This window comes from Ictalurus furcatus, chromosome 18 (assembly GCF_023375685.1).
Source record: "Ictalurus furcatus strain D&B chromosome 18, Billie_1.0, whole genome shotgun sequence".
Classification (NCBI taxonomy): domain Eukaryota; kingdom Metazoa; phylum Chordata; class Actinopteri; order Siluriformes; family Ictaluridae; genus Ictalurus; species Ictalurus furcatus.
The window spans coordinates 24,137,859-24,157,262 of NC_071272.1; the positions used below are offsets into that span (position 1 = coordinate 24,137,859).

The window sequence follows — 19,404 nt, forward strand, 5'->3', positions numbered from 1 at the left end:
TTCTCCATTCCGAGGACGTGTCCAGCCAGATGACGTCTCCTGTGGGCGATGATGACGAGGAGCTTGTATGTGCCACTCATCCGTGATACCTCTTTGTTGGTGTTTACCGTGTTATAGCAGCTATAAACAGTTGTCCGCTCACCAGCATTTCATGAAATGATAGGAACACTAACGTATTAGAATAAAAAAAAATGTAAACCTGTCATTTGTGTTTCAGCCTTGCTAAATTGGAAAAAAACCTGAATTCTACACATGTAAACCGTTGTTGTTGTGGAGATCTCGCAGGTCAAATCATGAGCTTAAAACGGACTGAAATAGACCAGAAACCTTTTAAGCTACATGCAGTGTAATGAAATATTAACGATGGAGTTTTCAGCTTATTCTTTTCAGCTCAAAATTTTTTGAAAGGATGCGTTTCATTCGGTAATTTGGCAAATTCCCAATCTGGCAAAGAGTCCCAATGTTGGAATGGGATACACCATAAAATCTGTCCTTAAAGAATAAGGTATTTCTTGAAGAGGCCATGGCTATCTGCTTTCATTATTGCCCACTCTAAGACACACACACACACACACACACACACACACACACACACACACACACACACTAGAAAGGCCATCAATTTCTGGCCCATGTTAATGCACCCTTTCAATATTTGATGTTTCTTTATGGAGTGCTGACAATAGAACAAGAAAATGGCAGGCACATTTTGCTGATCTAGTTCAATGGCTTTTGCATCCATCTTCCTAACAGAGCTCTAAGTATGCGTCTCCTCTGCTGGGAGCTTTTTCAAAGTTCACCAAGGCAAGACAGGGGAACAGCAAGAGCGGTTTTTTGGTTTGTTGTCACCGCCTTTTACTTTCCCAGTGCCACACCAATCTAGCACTGAACACAGGACTGTTTCTGGAAGTTTTCGATTCCGCTCTTATCACATTCTGTGAAATTTTGAACACAGGTCCGGACAACAGTTTGACTTTAGGGCAGTGTACTATGGAATTAAATGTGTGCCAAAAGTAACTGAACATAACGTTTCGAGAAACGAACAAAAATTTACGACGAGAGAGTCCGAAACTGAAAGAGTGAACTCGGGGGGCAAAATTTAACACGGTCTTCAAATAAACGGCATTCTTTAACACTTTCGAAGCTTCCTTTTCGCTAATCATGATTTACGAACGCACTGTCAGAGTTTTCGTTTACGCTGCGCAAGTTTACGTTTGCCATTCTGGCACAAACCTCTTGAGTGGGCGGGGCTTAACCGTTATTTACTCCCATTGGCTAGTGTCATTTGGTTCGACAACTCGATTGTCCAGATGAGGATGATGACGACGAGATGACGCTCTGTGACGTTCCTTAGGGCTCATCTAAAAAACAACAAAAAAAATAGTGATATGAGACTTACCCAAACCTTAAATATTAATTATGAACTAATATACTGACAGTAAATAAGTCATTTCCACTCCAAAGTACAAACACTATAACTATAGACAGATCCGCATCCATAACGGTCTCCAAAATTCACACCACTGAAGTCTCTACTTCCAGGTCAGGGAGCTGTCCATCCAAATCTCACTAGCCAATGACAGTAAAGCGCTGTTAGGCCCCGCCCACACGTTTATTTGAAGACCGTGTTAAATTTTTGCTCCCGTCAGTTCACTGTTTTCAGCTTCAGACTGTTTTTCTTCTTCCTCATTGTATATTTCTGTTCGATTCTTGAAAACTAACGTTCAATGCTTTTGGCACAAATTTAATTCCACAGTGTGCTAGTAAATAAAATCACTACCGATTCAAATACTACTGCTTATCATGATGTGTATGAACCGGTTTCATTCCTTCATGGGTTTATCTCAACAAATAATGAAAACAGCACACCATTAATACAAGCGTATAATATTTATACAGACGGCATTCAGAGTAGAAAAAGTCCTGAAATTCTAGTGAAGTGAAAGTATGTATAGTTTCCTTTACTTGTATATTTGATAACGTTTATTACTTATCCAAAACTGTTAGAAGATGATTTTCATTGGTGCTGTTTTGAATGAAAACATGCTAACTTCATTCAGTATATAGCTTGTTATTGCTAGCAGGTTAGCGAAACTTACCTCAGCATGCTTTTAGACAGAGTTCATGCCATCTAGGGAGGTAAAGGAGACGCCTCATTTTAAAGGAATCTTTGTTTACTCCGGCGTACTGAAATATTTGACTGAGGTAGGCCCAGGAGCGCTCATCCTCAACTGGATTTATCCGTCTTCGGATAGCCACAGCGCTAGCGACACCGCGTAGCATGAGAAGACTGAACAATTCTTGACGGTTCCTACATTGGTGAAAATGTCTGGATGTGCAACTGAGCCCATGTGAGTGATGTGTAGCGTACAATCATTGACTGAGCGAGAGAAGAAGAAGACCTCTGAGATTTGTATCAGATCGATGTTTGAGATGAACGAAGAGTACGAGTCTTCACTTCGAATAACAAGATCATGTGAAGTTCACGTACGGTAAAATAATACTTAAGAATAGCGAACAAGTGCACTTACTCGAACGTAGGTTTTTTTTTCATTACACTGTGTCGTGTCATGAGGAAAATGGCCAGGATTCAGTATACAGGGCAAAGATAACACTCTTTCAGCAGGGATTCTGTTGGTTCTTTATTCAGGACCAAGGGTTGGGAGGGAGGTATATCCTTATTAATGTATCATGACTTTAATCAAATTCAGATTAATTATACAAGACAATGCTATGGCCGTTTCTTGCTTCTGCTCCTTTTCTTTAGTTTTTTAACATGTTAAATTATTTTTCTTGCTCCCCAGCAGCCATTACAAAAAAAACAAAAAAACAAAAAAACAAAAAACAACCCCAAAAAACAAACCAAACCAAACAAAACAAACGAAAGAAAATTAAAGAGATGCATCAGAGTGTTTTATAGTCCATGTCAAAATGAGTCACTCCTTATAACGTTTTCTAATAAAGTTTATGATTTACCATTTGAGGACCAATCAGTTCAAAGGAGTACGTCAAGCTTAACGAAATCAAACGGAACCATTAGTCCACAAATGGCAAATGAAAAGACGTCTGCGTTATGGTTCTTTACTGTATAAGCCTTTATTTGTAAAAAGTCAGTCGGTTAAGTATAACCCTTTTTTTTTTTTTTTTTTGTACCACATACTGTTACAGTTTGTATTAGTAAAAAACACATTTTGCTCAAACACCTAGAAAAGCTGACGGACACCATTACATTAAATTGGTACTGACAAAAGAAATGGAAATACAACTTTATATTGTACAAATGTTGATTTCATGAAGACAAATTATACCCGAAAATGAATCATAAACATCTATATATTAACAGAATAAAATAAAAAAAAAAGAAAAGAAAAAAAGAAACAAAAAAGTGAACCGAACCAGTACAACACAAAACGCATTTTTTTTTTTTGTTAAACTCTCAGGGCATAATGTGAAGTAGAAATATATTTCCTTTTCTATGAGAAAAACAACAGCAACAATAAGAATTAACGACTTGTTTAAATTACAACAAATACAGGCAATCAGAAAGGAAACGAAACGATACAGAAGAAGGATTGAACTTTAGATCAGTGAAGGATTGGTTTCTAAAAAAATTTTGTAAGTTAATAAATAAATAAACAAACGAATAAACGAAAAGAATAATAATAATAATAATAAAGTAGGAATCGTAATTTTCTTTGTGGTTGTATTTTTATTGGGGGGGAGGGGGGGGGGACTGAAATATCCTTCTGAGCCAAACATTTTTTAAAAAATTATTATTATTTTTTTTACAAACTCATCCGGCGAAGGCAAAAAGTTCATCAGACCGGTCTTGCGTTCTCATCGCTCAAGTTGGGTCTCGAAATCGAAAGGAGGATGTCCGTTTGCCAAAAAACTCCTTTCTTGATCTCTCACGCTTTCTCGGGTTCACTGGGTGCATCTGTTAATCTCTCTGTCTCTCTATCTATCTGTCCAAAATGAAAACGTGATATATAAAAATCAAGGAAGGATGAACATGTGCATATTCCTGTGAATGTTTTAGCGATTAAACACTTTCCTCTCGTAAAATGGACTCTTTTGTTATAACCGTAGCAGGTTAAGTTAGATCTCTGAAGGCGTCGATAAGGGGTGCATAAGTAAAAGCACCTCAAAAGCAAGTTATTTCTGTCCTTGTGTTTAAGGGTGAACATATATGAACAGTTTAAAATACAAAAAACTAAACAAAAACAAAAAACATAAAAAAAAAAACAAAAAAAAAAGGAAAGAGAGAAAATAAATAACCCGTAAAGGAAAAAAAAACAAAAAACAAAAAAACGTAAGTCATGCGAAACAAAACCGGTAATTATTTTTTTCCTGTAATTTTTTTTTTCCTTTGATGTTTTTTTCAGAGGTTTCGTTTGCAGAAGTTATGCAGGTGCTGCAAAAGCTGTCCATGCCAGTCGCAGTGAGGCTAGCTGTTACTACCAACTGCCCTGTTTTAGTTCATGCATTAAGAAATATAGATGAAAGATATCATATTTACAATACAATTCACATGTAATTACACATATACACAAGAGGCAAGAAAAATTCACATTGAAATCAGTTCAACAGTTTTTTGTACTTCCTTTTCTGATGTTCTGTGGCAAAAGAAACAAACGAAAACAAAAGCAATTTGCCAAATTAAAACAATCCGTCATGATTTATCGAGATGTTGATGGATATATCGAGATGATTCTGAGTGAATGAAGCGCGTGATAAGATACGACATGTCGTCCGTTGTAGTTGTTTTGGCCCCGCCCCCTTCCCATCCCTTCCCATCCCTTCCCATCCCATCCCTGATATTATATAAAGCTCTCCCTCTTAAACAAACATATACAATATATATGATATAAGATCGACAAAGAAATCGAACGGGTTTTACTCTGAAACCATTAAGACACAGAACGATTCAGTGAGTCATACGCTGTGACACATTCTCCAAAGAAGGCCGGCTCGGCGTGGTCATCGTCGCAGATGGACGGCGTGTTATATCTACTGCTAACTGCCGCACACGATGATTATTCTAAAAAGACCTCTGCCATCATAAAGACTTTATAGTCGTAGTATAAAAATTGACTTCATCGAGTGGATGGGTTAGGATTTATAAGTAAACCATATTTTCCTCTTTAACTCACAGTTTTTAAGGTACAGAACGTGACCGAACTCCCAGATGCTAGGAGCGATTTACGGTCGGAGATGCTAACAGGGTTAATATCTCCCTGCCCAACCTGATCTCATGCAAAAAAAAAAAAATGTCTAAGGAAGTCTAATGAGCAAGAATGAGTAAAGGTCATAGAAACAAACCTATAAATCGCTAAACAAATAGCTTGCGTTGTTTTGTTTTGTTTTGTTTTTCCCCTCACGCGTCGGCTCCGGAAAATTCGTACACCACCAGCTTGCTTTCGGTGAAGAGCAGCACGACTGAACGAATCTCTCAAACTCTCCACGAAAATCGAAGAGGACTCTTAGTTATTCTGTTAATTGAAGATTTTTAAGATGACCGTACACGTGACAAAGATGCTACGAGAGTGGGTATAAAATCGGCTAGCTATATATAGATATACATTAACGTTAAGCTGAAGTTTTATCACATAATCAGGTGGAAATGGGGCTCCCCCCGTCCCCCCGCCCCCCCGAGTTGTGAATATATTGTTCAAAACAAAACCAAAGTATGGTTGCAGTGTTTAGCAAGAAGTGTCACGAGACAAACACCCCCCCTCCACCCAGCCCCCCCCCCCCCCCCACCCAGTGCTGCTACATATATTTAAGTATTTTGGCCAGTTAACCACTGTAAACTAGCATATCGGTCTTAGATATCGATTTTTACACTTACGTGAAACTAATAACGGTGAAATAACGACTTAGCGATGAAGCAATGCACGTGGATACTCCTGTTTTTTTGTTGTTTTTTTTTAAACAGATTTCGACTACCGTATTGTTGAGTAGCGCCTTTGGAAAATAATAATAATAAAAAAAAAAACCTGCCGTAATGGTCTGCAAATTGAGTATTGATTTCACGTGGCTCATTTTGGTCGTGTTAGCAACAGTGCTGCGCTAGGTCTCGAACAGGAATTTGGATCGTCCTTATTATTACGATGTACATGCACCACTATTAGGTAGAAGTACGAGTACAGGATAGGATTAAAGCAGATTTGATCAAATCGAACCAAACGTTTTCTGTAACTGATCTCAGTCTACAACTAGGTATGATTATAATGACGTTTATGACCGTTAAGGCTTGAAATCGACTCGCTGTGTGGTGTTTGCATTGTATTGCTGCGATAAAGTCCGTGTGAACAAATGCTTTTGTGATCTGATTAAGGCAAATCTCGCAGGGAGCCGACGGCGCCCACAACAAATCACCGTTCCACCCGAAATTTAACCGAAGTTCAACGTTTAAGATGAATTAGCCGAGTGCTGCTGGTGCTACAAGTACACGCCGATCGTCAACGTAATTCGTGGAGATGACACGATGACTGACTTGACGGAGACAAAACGTTTATTTTTCAGTAGGAAGGGGAGCGCTCGGCGATTTCGTTTGCATCCTGACCAATAACATTTCCGATCGTTTAACCGAGTTCTGCGGCGTGCATAGAAACTGCTAATCCAGTAGGAGACGAATGATAGTTAGGTTGCTAATTGATCAGATTGTTAATTAATAATCTGATATACAGTATAAACCACAGCGTGAGGGCATTTGCTTTGACATATGAAGCAGAGTAACTTTTATGTAAAATCGTCTCTGTTGATAATCCATCTTAGTCTTTGTTTGTTCTACTGTATAGTGTCGATTCAAAGATGAATACCGTACCTTAAATCATCTGACAGCTGTTTGATAAGTCTGTCGTGTAGAAATATCATTTTTCTCCACATGTTTGTCAGGATGTGCAAGCAGGGGCGGCCGAATGAAAACTGATGGCTACCATTCAAGCGTTGGAGCGATATTGACTTTTTGCGAATAAATAAGTGACCTCATGAGCAAAGTAAAGCCTTCTCGGAAATGCCTTTCGCTTCCATGGACGCGACGGTCACGGTTACGTCAAGTCCCTTTTCTTCCTTCGTGGAGTAAACATGAAGGAATCGCCGTTCTCCAGCTACCCGAGGTGAAATCTACACGGATTCAGGTGAGCAGACTGTGCTAGACTAACCAGCTTATCCTTTACGACGTTTGATTATACGATATGAGTAAAAACCGAATTCTTCTGATGTCCTTCGTTACATCGCTTTCGTATCTAAACATTGAAATGCAGGAAACCTCATCTCTGTTTTCATTCATGCATTCGGTGCTGGTTCGTGGAATTTACACACAACATTGCTACACTTGATATAAAGGTATTTTGCAACCAGACCCTGCACTGTAGTCAGCAGATTGGTGTCAATGATGAGCATCTTTAACCATCTTTTCCATGTTTCCTTTGAGTACACCATACTAAAGGTGTCACTCGTTTTTTTCTTCTCTCGCTATGAATCCTGCTTGACCCGTGTTCTTGTACGGAACGGTGGACGGTGTGTGACGGGAGCGAGCCGAGAGCCGGAGGAATCTACTCGGCTCTGAGAACTGAGACCTGCTCAGAACGTCCTCCGCTTCCTGACCGCAGAAGATTTCAGGGCTCTCGAGCTCCACCGGCCCTGACGTCTACTCAAAGACAAAGCCCTTGCAATCCGCATCCATGGTGTACCTCCTGAGGGACTGACCCAACCTTGCAGACCTTGCGACTTTGAGAGACCCGGGCAGCTTTGAATGGAGCTAGATGGATCTCGTAAGAACCGGTGTCGGTGGTTACGTACATGAGGTTTGCTGCATGACATGATGAGAGGATATTACACTGAAATTCATAAGAATGACATAAGAATGGGTTTATAGGCCTTTTTGGTTGTCACGTCAGTTCATGGCTTTTATCGTACATCTTATTTTGCCCCATTAAGACTCAGAAGCTCTTTTTTTTTTTTTTTCTTTTTTTTTTTTTTTTTCCTGATCATGCTGATGTCATCAGTCTTTGGGATTGAATCCTAAGATGTGTAACATCAGGGCTGTGGGTGGGTCTGCAGGTCAAAGATCGAGCGCCATTTAGCCCTCTTTTACTTCAGTGATCGATTGAGGACACCTACTTCAGGTTGCAGACAGGCACATTTTAGAGGAACCAAAAAAAAAACAACAACGAAAAAACAAAAAACAAAAACAACAACAAACAAAAACCCCAAACATATTGAATTGTTCTCAGAATGGGCCGTTAAAGATGAGTGAATTGGCACATACAATATCAGGTCACACAATGGGCTGATCATTTAAATATTCAGCAGGTTTGAAAACAATGACCGTCTGTTCTGTTTTAATACACATTATTCTTTTTCTTTTTTCTTTTCTTTTTTTTTTTAAAATACAACTTCATATAGTTGATGGACTAACTTCAAAACCAAGCTCAGACAAACAACTTGTAGCTCACCACCGTCCCTTTTTTTTTTTTTTACGTCCTCACACAACACAAAGTCGATGATGACGATGCGTACTTTATCTACAAAACAGATGAATATCACTAGGAACAAGAATAAAGTAAGAGTACAGTTATACTACCTAACCATATTCGATGAGGATATTGAGTAAATGTACACGCGATGCCGTTTTCCTTTTTCTCCAAACAAAACAAAAACAAAAAGAAAGATGAACAATGCATATAGGTGGCTCGTTATCTAGCAAATGCGCTAACTCTATAACTCTATGCTTAATTAAACTGCTCTCCCCAGAACGTACGAATTTTTCCAAAGACAAAATAATAGCAACCAGAGTAGTCAGAATCCTTACAACCAAAATGAAAGTAATTCCCAAGACTCGCAAAAATGGAATTAAGAGGAAAAAAAAAAAAAAATGAAAAAGAAGACTCTGGGCGGGGCTTGTGTTTTTTTTTTTTGTTTTTTGTTTTGTTTTTTTTGGCCGTCCAGTGTAAACCAATGACCAGAGCTTTATACCTAGGAAAGAGAAAGGTCTCTCACAGAAAAATCAAGGAAACACCACATAATCCAAAGGATGACGTTGCTGTACAGCATAGAATCGGGGGGCGGGGGAAAAAACAACTTGTGAGTCCCTTCCATGAGGGACTGGAGGAAAGGAGGCGCACTGAATGGAGCATTGGGGGCTGAGGGAATGTGTTCTGCCTGGTCTGTGCCCAAAAGCATACGAGCCATGACTGATTTCATGAGCTGCATTTTGGAAAGGTTGATTGCAGTATGTATCAATAAAAAGCCAAATGAGGATGCTCTGCTGTATCCTTTTCTGTATATCTTGCAATCTTTCTTTTAGCAAAAATATCATGCAGTCCTTAGTTCCAAACCCTCAGGAGGATTTTTTTTTTTCTTGTTCGTGTGTTTGTTAGTTTCAGAAGTAGAAGAAATGTTTGTCTCACATGATTCTTAAACATTCAAGTCAATCTATATAATACTTTTTTTTTGTTTGGTTTTTTTTTTTACATCAGAAAAGTCCTTTCCGCATTGTTGTGTATAGAAATATAAGATATAGAAATATGCATATACATATGTATGAACTTTTCCTATATGTGTATACATATTTTCCAATTGTATCAAAGCCAATTCAGTGTGTGCTCTCAAAATATGGCCCATGTTTCCTGGGGGGACGTTGTGTGTCAATTCACGTAGTACAACCAGTAGATGAGGTTGAAGAATCCAAACGTGATGGGGAAAATCACGCGCGACCACTTGTCAATGGTGCTAACATCCGTCAGGTTGGGGATTTTGAGCTTGAGCTTGGACGAGCGCCTCCGCAGACGGCAGTTGGCGCGGCTGCGCATGGCGCCGCGCTCCAGCGAGTGATGGCCAAAGCCGTCACGTGAGGAACCGACAGGCTTACGGAATTGCACGCCCGAGCTGTCAAACGACATGACAGAGTTGCGCGAGTCACTTACGCTGCTGCCCACGTCTGACGGCATCACCTCATTGTTCATCTCCAGCGTGGTGAGCAGGATGTTTCCGTAAGCGTCCACCTTGATGAGAGATAAATGACAAAGAGAGACACAGTCACTAGGATCCAGAAATCATCGGTCCTAAAGTATCAGAGAGATCTAAATACTTCTCATGCAAATGCAATGATCATGTGATGTCACATTTACAACAAACACTACTGGAGAACTTTACAGAGCTCACAAGGTGATGGCTGACACATGGGATTACTTATTAACGGCATTGCATTGCATGATCTACTGTAAATCTGCAGTCTTGCGGCTATGATGAGGTCTAAGTTTATGTACCCCAACTTTTCTTTGTTCCTCGAGATACAGATTTCTTCGCTGTGTGTATGACCTGAGGGTGTTGGTTTGAAACGGCGCTGAAATGGAGTCCTTGCGACGTGAAAGAAGAGATGAAGAGAACATTAAAACGCCCATAAAAAAACTTTGACAATCCATAAACATTTTTTTTTGTTCCCTCTCTGAAAAAAAAACAATACAGCACAATGCATAAACATGACGCTCAACGAAGAAACTCTCGTACATGAAGCATGGTACGCCGTCTTTCGTACAGGGACAACTGTTACTGTTGTGTTTCTCCAAAATCATCATTTATAGCAGAAAAATTGTACGTTTAAAGAGATACCATACTTCATGCACGGTACACTTCCAATCTGTTCCAATCTAAGATGCAAAGATAACCTGATAGCTTTCTAGGAAGGAAGCAACAAAATCATCAGATCATGGGTTAACAGCATGACATTACGGTATAATGACTACATGCCACCGTCATCATTATATTATAGGTAAATAAATAGAAATTGTTCGCAAATATTTCTACCAGAAACAGGCATGCAGCATTAATCTAGAGGAGAACCTGATAGAATAACGGCAGTGTAATCTCGTATAAGTTCAAGATGAGCCTCTGTCGTAGCTTTGATCAAATGAAAGAAGCCACTGGTTAAGGAAAAGCAATGGACAATGGGGAATCAGGTGGCGGACTCGAACACCGTGTCAAAATCCTGACGCTTACACAAATCTAAAATAATCCAAACCACATGAGAACGATATTTGTTCAGTTCGGTTCCACTCGGATATTAGAATTGGATGGAGATGAACACAACGACAGTGATAGATGGTCAAGTCAACCTGGTCTCGCAGGCGTTTGTCCTCATAACGTGGGCGTTCGTTGTTAGCTTTGTTGAGGCGATCGTTGATTTTCTTTTGCTGCTGGGGTCCTCGTCCGAAAAACACGTAGTTGACGAAGGCATATTCGAGAAGGGCCAGGAACACGAAAACGAAGCAGCCCATGAGGTAGACATCGATGGCTTTCACATAGGGGATCTTTGGGAGGGTCTCCCGCAGGTGGGTGTTAATGGTTGTCATAGTGAGTACCGTGGTGACCCCTGCAAGAAAACAAGAACACGTACCATTCATTTATCGATTCAAGAAACCCTTACGGACACGTAGAGAACATGAACAAGAACGCCACAGAGAGTGTGACTTGAGCTCGGGATGGAACCTAGGAGAACCCTGGAACCCTGGAGGGTGAAGCTTCCTCTGAGATATACGTGAAGCATGTCCTGCACATGCTGCATCACATGGCAGTGTAACACACTCGCTATCTGCCCTCTTACGCATACATGAGCTCAGAGGCACCCACAGTTGGCTAGTGGTACTGTGATTGACAGGCGAGAGAGACATTATGCTCCTCCCACAGCCAATTTTGCTGTCTTGGACTCTCAGCCATGGATGGCTGCGGACATCATCGGGATTCTTTCTCACAATCTCTGGATGATCGGGTAAATGCTTTTATAATATACTTGACACATTTCTTGCGCTTTAAAAAAAAAAAAAATCAATGTCGTATTTTTTTTTACAACAAAAACTGCTTTTACACGATAACAGCATCCTTACCGAGTGCCACCCTAGCAGCAGAGGCGTCATAGTTGATCCAAAAGGACACCCAGGAAAGGATGGTGATCAGGATCGAGGGCATGTAGGTCTGTAGGATGAAGTAGCCTATATTCCTCTTGATGCGAAAACTCAGCGACAGCCGGGGATACGAGCCTGGACGAAGGGGCAAAGGGAATGCAGAAAAGATATTAATGAATAAGCGGAGAGTAAAAAAGAAAAAAAAAAGAGCATACTTTCATGACACACGGGATGGCTATTCCTCCTGCTCGTATGGGGCGTTTCATTTCTCCTACACAATGTAGTCCTTTCTAGGGACAGATTTGATTCCAGTTAAACATCGCTGGAAGTTGCCAGCGCGGCAGATTTTTCTCTAAGCCTCCTCTCAGCAGGCAGCTCCTGTGTCCCTTGGAGAATTGTCAGATAAAACCGCAGTGCCTTTTTTTGTTGTTGTTTTTTAGGGGATTCGGAGAAAAAGGAAAATATCCATTGAATTGTCCGGTGAGCTGTATGAAAGAAGACGGTCCTGATCTACCTGAAATGTGAAGTATGAATGAAGTATGAAGTATGCACAGCATATTGTATATACACTTATACAATTCTTTTGAAAAAGATAAGATAAGATAAGATAAGATAAGATAAAACTTTATTGATCCCACACTGGGGAAATTCCCTCGTTACAGCAGCTCACTTACACGTTATTATATATATATATATATATATATATATATATACACACACACATATGAATAAGAATATGAATATATACAGATAAGTAACAAATGGAAAATGGAAATGAAATAAAAGCTAATAATAGAATATTTACTATTAAAATTATTTACAGTGAATGGCAAACAATATAATTATTAAATCTTACTTATAACAACATTTAAACTGTTCTACAATTATATATATATATATATATATATATATATATATATATATATATATATATATATATATACTCCAGTCACCTGTAACTGCATTCAAGTGACAAATTAAAGGTAAAAAAGGTAGTCATGTTAATATTTCTGTCATGCTTTGCATTTACAGTCAGAATTATTATGGGTACAGAATTATTCTGACTAATTTCCTTTATCTTATTAGGCCAAATAATCCTGATGGGCTTGAAGGTTTTCAAAATTACTGCAGATATCATCTCATCGCGCATTCAGCCAAAGTCCTCTTTGAGTCACGTGCGTCGAACATGAGTACAGCTAAAAGTTCTCATTTACCAACAAACATCACTGAGAAAGACCGCGCCAAACGATTTCGTGCGATTCAAGTAGTTTTTCCTCAAAGAAGAGAACAAAAATCCTTTGAAAAAAGCCGCAGCAAAATGATGTTTTAAGTACGACAAAAACGCCACGTTTTTTAAATGAATTCAATTATTTTTTTGGAAACCCCAGCAGAAATGCGTGCGCACCACTGTTAACTGGTTTCCTGTGCAAAGAGTGAGAAAGAATGAAAGAAAGAAAGGATGAAAAATCCATCTCACTTCTCAATGCTTTTTCAATGCTTGATCAATTTCAAGTCTCTGGTGTGGTTTTGGGGAATTTTGCTGAAACCTGGCAACCCTGTGCACAACCCGGTCACACTTGGTGCCTTTCAAGCTGAAAGTATGAAAGTAAAAACCTCATGCTCGCACGACTTGTTGTGTTTCGCCCTGCAGGAACCCAGTTCCAATGCACAAACCTAGCTTTCTGCCAAAAAAATCTAACTGCACCCTTACAATCCATACCTGTATTTGTATTTATCTAGAACATGTAATCTGTTCAGTACTGTATTAGTATTTGGTTACATCCCAAATACATATAAGGGGACTATGCTTAGATTAAACTAAAAGGTTGTAGGCCACTTGTACTGATTTATTTGAAGTGAAGGTGATCCTACAGCCAAACAGAATTCTCATGATCTGAGAAAAAATATATACGTATGCAAAGTATGTATATGTATAAAAAGTAAAGATTCATCGTATCGCGAGAATATTTTTTTGGATAGATGTGTTTGTCTGTTGTTAATGGAATACGGCAAAGGAAACTGCACCTGACAGAGGCATCAAGCAATAAGCTATAATCTTCTAAACGTATACTTTATGAACACTTCCTCGGTAGCATCCCCGGTAAGCATAAATAAACAAGAGCAACACAAGGGCAAGAACACTTAAAAATAGCTGCATTTCCTAAATTAATTTAAAGCGATAACCCTAAATCTTCTTCACTGTCAGAGTGGCTTCAAGGACAAATGCAGTGGCAGTGTTCTCGCCTCAGAAGTCACCCTGAAACGGTAATACTATAGTAGAGAGACTACGTCTGCTGGAGATGGAACCTGAACTTCGGTTCCTGTCATGGGCGGAGCACGGGGTAGCCAGTGCCACCCTAGCATAAAGCATGGCCACTCCTCTCACCCCTTTTTTTGCTTTTAAACCCACCCTTTGTCAGTGCGGTTACCAGTGTCATATGATGCGAAAATGAACGACTTGGCAAATCTTGCTGTGATAGGCCACTTTGAATAATAATAATAATAATAATAATAATACAGCAAGGACTGTAAACGAGTGTAATAACATGCAGAAACACACAAGTTTAGCTAGCTAACAAAGAAAAAACTATTCCCTGGCATGTAAAAAAAATGTGTTTCTCATCATTAGAGGCATAACATCGGATTTCTTCCGTTCGTTATTAGCGATCTTTCGCTTTCGTAACACTAACACACTTCATAAGACGCAGCCTAACGTTATGTTAGCTAGACGACAAATAAACGTCGCTTAGCTGTGCCCCCTTCATGTCCGATAGGGATGCCACCATGCACAGACAGGCGGAGCCACGTTATGTTAAATTCTATGGATGTGGATTAGTATTTTGCACCACCCTAGACTGACAACCCAGCAATGTCTTTGGGTCTAACCTGGCCACATCATTGTTTTGGCATGTTTTTGGTACGTTTTCTAAAAGTACGCTTGGGAAATTTCCTTCAACTGGTCCGAGTTCTGAGGATCGCGTGGCTCACCTGTCGTGAACCTCACTTCTCTGGACACAAGACGCAGCTCCACGATGGAGAACTGCGGCAGCTCCAGTTTGTCCACTCCGGTCACAGCACTGTCCCCTCCTTGCCAGAAGAACACAATGTCGTCTGTGGTGTATCCATCTGCAGGGAATATACAGAATAAGATGTTATAACAAGATCAGTGCTATGGTACATAGCGGTATTAATGACTTTTCTTTATCACAGAGTAAGACGTAAACAGTGAGCAATAGTGATAATCCGGACGAGGCTAGGAATGAACAGCTTGGCTTCGTTATAGTGTTATAGAACATAAGGGTGAAGGATGGAATACCGTTATCTGTGTCCTGTTTGGGGAAGTGATTGTATATACGTGATACGGTGGACAGGAATGATGAACTAAATGATTAAATAAACATTTTTTTATATTTTAGGTAACGGAGCCGAACCTAAAACTGTGCTACAGTAGTTTGTGCAGAATATTAAAACTTAAGAAACACCCACAAACGGTGCAGAAGACCCACAGGCCCCTTGATACTTCATTGAAGCATTTATGATGTGCTCTTGGAGTTCCCAGAAACCATATATGTCTTGGCTCCAGGTTAGTAAGGCTGTATTTTATGTTTTAATTATGCCTCGAACCCTCTGAGTATTCCAGCGCTCTGTCAAGGGTCATATCATTTCCCTGCCTGGATTAGAATTCATCCCTTTTTAATCATTTCGCCTTAATGCCAAGGGTTGAGCGTCTATAGGCCGACTCGTTTTCCTGACCTGAGATCCTACTTAAGCATCCTAGCAGCAAATGAATTTCTTTTAAGGAATTACCACATACGGGTGTCCAAAAATTTGTCATTTGAAGAAAAGAAAAGAAAAAAAAAGGATAAAATGTGCTAGTGAGAGAAATCTTTTTTTTTTAATTTTTACATTTTTTTTTTTTACAATATCATGTTTGATTTAATATTGTAATTGATTTCCAGTATTTGTTCATTAGCGTTTAAGTACGTTAATTCATTCATCCTGAGTGACTACTTTATTCGGATCAGGTTCACGGTGGAATCCGGAACCTACGCCAGGAACGCTCAGCACAAAGTGGGAGCGCAGACACGTTTACAAATAATTCACACCTAGGGGCGATTTAGCTAGGGTTAGAGTTTAGGGTTAGTGTTAAGCCTACGCCTTAAGTTGAGGGCTAGCGTTGGATGTTGGAATTAGGGCTAAGATTTTAGTCTTAGGGTTAAGCTTTATTCCTTATGGTTAAGGTTAGATGTTAGGTGTTAGGTACAGGGCTAAGATCAAGTTTGTGTAGGCGTGAACGTGAAGGAGAGCAGAGTGATGGCGAGCCATTAGACTGAGCAGGTCAACACCCTGTGAGTGTATGGGCAGATTTCTGCTCACCTACCCAATCATTTTGTACCTACCATCATTTGATGAGTCTAAAGCTGGGCAGGTGTGAGGGAAAGGACGAATCCAAAGCTGGAGTTTCCTGTATTTCGTTGACCATTAACTGTAGCTTAATCTCAGCTAAATTAGCCAGTCTAATAATTTTCCAATAACCCTGAAAATATGTAAGTCATGATCAAAATAATAAAAATTGTTTAAGCCATGGCGTCAGAAGACGTAGCTGAGAAGATCCCATTTGGAAAATTTCTCCTTCACTACCCTGGAATTTATTAGCTGCGTTTTTTTTTGGGAGGAAGTGGGAAGAAACTGGAGGACCCTGAAGAAACCGAACCGGAGACCACGGCGCTGTGAGCTAACCACCGCACCGCCACGATGCGCAGTTTTTTTAATTCAATAAATTCCCACTTTGTCTTTTAAAAAGCCAGCTAGCACATTTATGCATCATTGCTGCAATGGAAATAGACAACATCTACAGGCCGGATGGTCAATAGTGCGGCGCCCTTCATTGATGCACAGAGAAAGCGCATTCAATATTACTTCAGTATACCAAAGCTGTCACTTAGCTGAGTAAAAAGCCTTTCCAAGCATTTATCACCACTGGCTATGTAGGCAACACTGCAGTTATGTTGTGACTAGTGTAAATGAACGTAATGATCATACTTGCTGACACCGGGTCTCTCCGGACTGTGGTGCACCATCAAATAGACGAGGCGGACGAGTCGCAACTTGCCATCTGCCATCTTTTTTTAGGAAGGAAACCGAAGCGCTCAGAGAGGAGAATTAAAATCCTCATTTGGGGATTTGGGAAGTCATTTTTATTGACATTAATTTGAAGGTACAATCCCACCGATTCTGGAAAATGACCCTGTTTAGATGTCCTGCTTCCAAGTGGGATGATTCCAGCATGAATCAAAAGTGATTGCCTATACACATGGCTCTTTACAAATGACCTGAAAAACATTTGGAATATTTATCGTAATAACTGTCTAAGCCACGGATCAGAACATGACTGCTTGTCTGTGTTTACATGTCAGTCTTTTTTATAGACATGCCTCCAGTGCTCCTTCACGCCGTCCCTATCTCAGCAAAACTTGGTGGAATCAGGTGAACACCCAGTACGGTAACAACCAGGTACTGTTTACTTTCAACAAAATACCAAATCACGGTTCCAAAAAAACCCCAAAAACTTAATGACAGGAAATGTAAAACTGGAATAAACATTCATGGCACTTTTCCAACATGGTGACGGGGATGAAGTGGACTTTCCTTCTGGACGTGCGCAATCTGTCGAAAGTGTTCAGTTGTTTGAACTGCGGCGTCTCATAACAAAGTAAATACATTATTTCATTTATACTTCGGATGAAACACCTTCAAAGAAATGTCTGTAATGCCAGCAAAGCCCGATGGAGTTAATGACGCTATCTAGATAACACCGTTAGTGATGGTCATCTGAAAAACCCATGAGAGCTAACGCAGCTGTAAAGCAGTTGAAGAGATGATGGGTAGGGCGGGGGGTGGGGGGCGGGTAGGAATCTCATGCTCACACCAACACACAGCCACTGTAGATTCTAGGGCGTGGCTTGGTGTACACGTGCACAAATGTGAGGCTGATTAAACAAGCTGAAAAGAACCGTTCCACTATACTTGTAGGTACACCTGCTTGAGCCTACTAGCGCTCCCGTGTTGACTAATCTTAACTAATGCACCTTTAATTACCCCTGTGGACTGCATGTGAGTTTAAGTGTGAAATGAATAAAACAAAAATCTGTCCAATCTCACTTCCTGCGCCTTTGCACCTCTAGTGGCCTGTATTTTTTTATTTATTTATTTTTTAAGACTGATTACTGCTTGGCAGACTTTTGTACAGGCTGTACTACTGTCCAGACTAAATGCTGTCGCAGCTATTTCTTTCGGTCTCACGCAGAAATCTGTGCAACAGAACAGATATCCTATATGAACTCCATTATTATAAGATCGCTCGCAGTATTCCGTAGATGTACCCATCGTGCAGTTTCTCCAAAAAAGGGTGCCCATTTTGAAGGGATCTGTCGTCGACAGATGGCTGCGTACCGGCGGTACCGGTACATGCTCGGTACAAGATACAGTATATTCAATATGGGGCATTCAGCATGTATCTGTGTGTTTGTGTCCACTTACAGCTCTCAATCTCCAGGGTACAGTTCTGCTCGTCCAGGGGGTATCTCCTCAGGTCCATCATGCATGCAGCCGTTGTGGTTATTCTGGGTGAAAAAAAAAAAAAAGAAAAGAAAAGGAAAGCAGGAGCACAAGGAGGAGTGGGAGTGAGGGAGGGAGGGGCAGGAAGAGAGAGAGAGAGAGAGAGAGAGACAGAGAGACAGAGAGAAAGAGAGACACTGTTACCTTGGTAACCTTTAGGAAATCGTAGCTTAGCCTTGACTGTGCCATTTGAATCTCTGATTGATGTTTGGCAGCCAAGAGAAAGAATAAGGGAGGAGGGGAAGGAAGGAGGGGGATGCAGTCCTTGGTTGACGAGTGCTATATGAAGTCTGATGGGAAAGCGAGAGAAAAAGATCGAGAGAACGACAGAAGGAGAGAGAGAGAGAGAGAGAGAGCGAGCGCGGATGCTGTTCACTGCAAACCTGGCTTGTTTAGCAGCATGTTGTCTCTGCAGTAACATCTTGTGCTGTTTAGTGCTTTCCTTTAAGGACATTTTGTAATCATCAGTTCTGCTATTGCGCTGTTTATCTACATAGACACGGCTTCATGAGTATGCAACATCACCGTATAGGCTGGATATACACACTATAACATTGTTTGTGCTAAATACTTTTTAAAAAAACGACATCTGTGATAAGTCTGTAACGCGTGGCCTTACTGCAGGCACTTTCTTCCAAACCCTTATGACAAGAGGAATAGGAATCACACTAAAGCTACTGTAAAGACAGTAAAGTGATATATATATATATATATATATATGTATATATATATATATATATATATATATATATATATATATATATATATATTAATACTGAACATTTTTTCACAAAGGACACGCTCCTGCCATGCTTTACGTCACATGTGCACACAAGAGAGCAGCTGGAGGAAGTGCAGCGGCCCGGGCGGAGCGGCGGCG

At 40.2% G+C, this 19,404-nt stretch overlaps 1 protein-coding gene across 2 annotated transcripts in view; it reads right to left on the bottom strand.

Annotated features, from left to right (window-relative positions):
- Positions 1-7,801: 7,801 nt before the first annotated feature.
- gabrb4 (gamma-aminobutyric acid type A receptor subunit beta4) overlaps positions 7,802-19,404 on the bottom strand; it is a 58,357-nt gene continuing 46,754 nt past the window's right edge. The window contains exons 5-10 of one of the 2 annotated variants that reach the window (XM_053648303.1): positions 18,447-18,529; positions 14,895-15,032; positions 11,889-12,041; positions 11,121-11,377; positions 10,275-10,364; positions 7,802-10,010 (exon numbers count right to left, since the gene is read on the bottom strand). In XM_053648303.1, the coding sequence (XP_053504278.1) occupies positions 9,654-10,010; positions 10,275-10,364; positions 11,121-11,377; positions 11,889-12,041; positions 14,895-15,032; positions 18,447-18,529 (1,078 nt within the window). In that variant the 3' untranslated portion in view covers positions 7,802-9,653. Of the gene's footprint in view, positions 10,011-10,274; positions 10,365-11,006; positions 11,378-11,888; positions 12,042-14,894; positions 15,033-18,446; positions 18,530-19,404 lie in introns of both variants that reach the window. The other variant, XM_053648304.1, reaches the window with a different exon arrangement.